This window comes from Oryzias latipes, chromosome 23 (assembly GCF_053564925.1).
Source record: "Oryzias latipes strain Hd-rR chromosome 23, Olatipes_Hd-rR_3.1".
NCBI lineage: Eukaryota > Metazoa > Chordata > Actinopteri > Beloniformes > Adrianichthyidae > Oryzias > Oryzias latipes.
The window spans coordinates 1,815,583-1,820,398 of NC_136259.1; the positions used below are offsets into that span (position 1 = coordinate 1,815,583).

The 4,816-nt window shown below is 45.7% G+C and overlaps 1 protein-coding gene across 1 annotated transcript; it reads right to left on the reverse strand.

The window, feature by feature from the left end:
- Nucleotides 1-107: 107 nt before the first annotated feature.
- On the reverse strand, nucleotides 108-4,544 carry arl1 (ADP-ribosylation factor-like 1). The gene is made up of 6 exons (XM_004082843.5): nucleotides 4,157-4,544; nucleotides 3,540-3,677; nucleotides 1,099-1,180; nucleotides 916-1,027; nucleotides 661-839; nucleotides 108-580 (listed from the first exon to the last, which is right to left on the reverse strand). The coding sequence occupies exons 1-6, from the start codon at nucleotides 4,158-4,160 to the stop codon at nucleotides 550-552; spliced, it is 546 nt and encodes a 181-aa protein (XP_004082891.1). The 5' UTR covers nucleotides 4,161-4,544; the 3' UTR covers nucleotides 108-549.
- Nucleotides 4,545-4,816: the final 272 nt, after the last annotated feature.

Below are 4,816 nucleotides of genomic sequence, written 5' to 3' on the forward strand. Positions count from 1 at the left end.
CCATCCTTTTTCCGTCTGTTCCTGATTCTCAGCGATGTGAAGAACTCGTTCTCTGTCTCCAGCTCTCGTGAGCGGGCGGCTCTGGGAAGCAGACAAACTTCAGGAAGTGTCGTACGTTTCTTTACTGAGAAATGATTGGACTGTACAGGCAGATATAAATACACAAAGATCCAACGTTAGTGTTCCTCTACACGCTGCAGCTGCATGACGGAAACCTGAGCGGGAAAGAAGAGAGAAGAATCCCAAACTCACACAAAGATGTTCAACCAGAGAGCTGCAGGAAACCGGTGCTCACTCTGAAGTTAATTTGGCAAAGTCGCCGCCTCACAGAAACAACATTTTTAGACTCCTGATGCCACCAAGTCCTGCGGCCGCGGGTTTGATTTCCGGGAGGAAACCCGTCAGCAGCTTCTGCAGGCGTCGGTTCAGGCGTTCCCAGGAGGCCATCCCCCGGTCCAAAGAGAAAACGACGCAGGAGGGGCCAAAGCAAGGCTTCACACGGGGTCAAAGGTCGGGAGTATGTACAGAACAGCCGGCTTTTCCTTCTTTTTACTGCCGACTCTTGAGAGAATCCACCAACCTGCAGGAGAGACGACAAACACCAGGAGGCTGAGCCACCGGCGGGGAAGTCATGTGACCTGGTGCCGGCGTCCGCCTTACCATTCCATGGCCTCGTCCAGCCCCGTCCCCTTGGTGGCGGAGGTCTTGAAGATCTGCCACTTCCTGTCTTTGAGGGCGGGGAGGCCGAGCGCGTTGGCGACCTCGGTGGGCGTCATGGCCTGGTCCATGTCCTGTTTGTTGGCGAACACCACCAGGATGGCCTTCTTCAGCTCTTCTTCCTGGAATCAGACGGACATCACACCTGCGCCATCCTGGGGGGGCTGCGTGTGTGTGGAGGGGGGGTCTCGCTCCTACCTCCAACATGGCCACCAGCTCCGACTTGGAGATGCCCATGCGGTCGCGGTCGCTGCTGTCCACCACGTAGATGACGGCGTCCGTGTTTGAGTAGTAACACCTCCAGTAGGGCCTGTGAGGGGAGGCGTGGCCACGGTCAGGGGGCGGAGAAGCACCATCAGCTGAAGGAAAGGTCCCACCCACCTGATACTCGTCTGACCCCCCAGGTCCCACACCTGGAACTTCAGGTTCTTGTACGTGACCGTCTCCACGTTGAAGCCGATGGCTGCAGACAGGAAGAGGACGCTCAGCGTCAGGGGAGGAACGGAGCGCCGCTTCCTTTCACAGTAAAACCTTTTCTACGGCTCTAAACCTCGTTAGGAAAATATTCATTCTATACAAACTTTGAGAATAAATAGGATTTATATTGTTTTTTTTGGCACAAATAGAACTGTAATGTGATCAAATGTGAAATTAGTTTAGACTTTTGACTGAAACCGGTATGACTTCCTTTCAAAATAAGACTTCCTGTGCCAAACAGGAAGTCTAAAGAAGCACTACGACAGGTTTCAACAACGCAAAGCCGTCATCCTTTTTCCTACTTACTGCTGTTATCCTGAACATAAACATGAATTCACCGGTTTATGATCCATGGTAATTATTATTATGCAACATAAACGTCAGAAAAGATCAAACTTTTTCACCTCAGTAGTTGTGCGTCCCGGAGGAAGAGTTTTTGGTTTTATTTTGAAATTTAACTCAAAGGGGGCGGGACTTTCACAGAGGCTTGTTTGTTTTACCTTTATGGCACATTTTCAGGAAAGCCTGGGATGATGTCAAATCTTATAAATATGCAAAGAGCTCACATTGGAGGGTCACATGACCTTTGGTCAGACCGGAGAAACCGGTTTGCAGTGAGCTCATGAAGTCTCTACAGGTGCGTTCAGGTAAAGCCTGCAGACTTCCTGTTACCAGTCAGGAAGGAGCAAAGTGCGACTCTGCAAACATCCGCAGGCAAAGCGTTCTGATTGGTCCACACCGCATCAGCCGAACCCTCCTCCTGCAGACGTACCGCCCCCCTTTAGCCCCACACTGGTGGCTGCCAGGTATGTGGCTGAACATCCCTGATCTAGAGCAGAAGCTGAGACTCTTCTGATCACAGCTTCCTTCTATAAATGCCTAAAATCCATCATGTCGGATCTTTCAAGTGTTTGGAATCAGAACTGAAACTCCTGCAGCGACGCTTCCTGCCTCTGGAGTTCCTCCAAACTCCCCTCATGGATGTTCTGACATGTTTTAAAGGCTTTACAAGTCTCCTGATAGAACTACAGGATGTGAGCGACCTTCACATGGAAGTGAATAGAACCAGACCTGATGTTTGTGCAGAAGGCAACAACCAGGAACGCAAACCTGCTGCTCTTTTTCATGGATTTGCTTTTTCGTTTTGACTTTTAAATGATGAAGATGGTGTTTTAACGCGGTCCTGTTGCATTTTCTGATGCTGGAGGACTTATATTAATACAATTAAGCTTAAATGGCATTTCTTTATTCAAAGTGTTCCAGAAAGGTTAGCTAGCGAGAGAGCATGTAAACAGAGAGCTCTCAACTCAGAAGTGAATTTTTAATAAGTACTGCCGTTCTGCAGAAACCAAGTCCTAGAAAACCACAAAGGTTTTGTTGATTTTGGCTTAAAAAAAGCATAACCAGAATCAAAAGGGCACAGGGAACACCGACGATAAATCAAAACAGGTGGGACTTTAAGGAGGGACCGCAGACGGTGTCACTGCACACGTTTGCGCCACCATTGAAAAACTTTTGGTGGTTTCTGCGTTTGGAGAATCGACGGTGTTAAAATATGTGCTGTGGTGCTTATTGGGATAGCTTATACTTTGATTTAGATGCGGAAAAAGGTCAAGTGGACTTAGCAGACATTTGTGAGCCAACGGCAACTTTTTCAGGACTCTGGTTCCATTTCACAGCTACGTCAAAGGTACAAGATAAATAAGGTCCCCCAAACATTGAGGAAACTTGACGAAGCCCGCAGCGTTAGACATTGCAGTCTTACGTATCACATCATGATGAACAATAAAGTGCTGTAAGGAGCGGTCACGGGTTCAAGCCCTTAACACGGCATAATAAACTGCAGCCAGAGGACACGAAGCATGTTATAACACTAAATGAACAACTTTCTAAAAAATACTAAAACCTTGAGAATCCCTTTTACCATGTCGTGTTACACATTGATGGTGTTTAGAGCACAGATAGGGAAGGTGTAGTATCAAAAAAGACCAAAAATCCTTGATGTGTCTAGCTGTGATGAGCAGGTTTGCCCATTGTTTTCTACCGGCTAAACAAAGGCCATCAGCTAGGCGTAAAATATTAATAAGTTCTCTGGACCTTAGAAATTTGTGTCTTGCTGCTTTAAAAGCGGCATCCACAAAGCACCTCAGAGACATCCAATATTTGGAGGTCAAAGCCCAATCCTTCCACTGCAGCAGCCATGCAAACTTTTCACACAAACAGATAAATGTGCAAATATTCTGCACTTAGTGTAGAAGCGATCACTCCTTGTCGTCACACGACAAGAATCAATAAATGTCAGTGCGAAGAGGAAAGCTGCAGTGTTTTCAGGAACCACCACATACTTGGGATCGTCGTGACAACCTCTCCAACCTGCAGTCTGTACAGGATTGTGGTTTTTCCAGCACCGTCCAAACCCAGGATCAAGATCCGCATCTCCCTGGTGCCGAAGAGGCCAGAGAAGAGACTGGAGAAGAATCCACCTGAGAGATGGAGACACGCTCCTCAGTGAAGCTATAACAAACCCACGCGAGACCAGGTATACAAACGGGAACTGATCGGAGGACAGATTTAAGTTTTTAAAAAGATATTTATTTTTCCCCTATAACTTTAAATCCATGAACTGTCAATCAGGCAGCTGACGTTAGCATTAGCGACCAGTAACATGGCATGACCGACCATGCTAGCTAAAAATTCAATAAATGAATTACTTCTACTATATTACTTAACTATTTTATATATTTCCATATTTTTAGGTAAGTTGTATTGCCGTATATTATTGGGGTAAAAGGTAAAGATGGGGATCTATGCTAATTGCTAGCTAGCTATCTAGTAACTTCTAGCTTCAACGACTAAAGCAGAATCAAAACAAAACCTAATAAACGCTCCATATGTTGGAAATTACATTTCTAGAATAAAAAAAAAAGTATTTTTAAAGGTGATATTTATTTAAAATAATTACCCATTTTGCTTAAACCGCAGCCCTCGACGCACCAATACAGTGGCTGGTTGGATATGCGCAGTTCTTCCGTGTGGTTGACGTGTCGCTCCACAACGTCAGTTATTTACATTAACTGCAAACTTACACCACTTTCGCCACAAACACACACACTCCTTTTTTAGGCAAATATTTATATGTATAATTATTATGCTTAGTGTTTTTATATTTCAACCATTTAGAAGTCTAATATATAAAAGTAGATAGGAAAATATAGTAAATTTTGGTTCGAAAGTGCGGCGGCTGAAAATAAGTCACGGAGGATGCTCCCTAGCGAGCTGCATTCAAGAGCACCAAACTTCCGAAGAGCTTTGAAACGCTCCTGAACCATTGTTGACAGGCGGGAGGGCACTCTGGATCCGAACGTTGTCGTGAATGCAGATCGCACTAGTAGGAGTTGCCTAGAATCTAGCATGAAATTTATGATTACCAGAGATTATAAAGGTTTTAAAGCGGAGGTTAAAAGGTTTTTTACGTAACAACAATTTAAAGAAAAATGCAGCTTTTGTGAAACGTCGCGGAATCATTTTAGTAATGAGTTCTTGGAGGATGGAGCTGGCGCCCGTCGCCTGCTGAGACGACGTTTACGACCGGCGGTGACACCAAGGAGGGCGCGCCGACAGG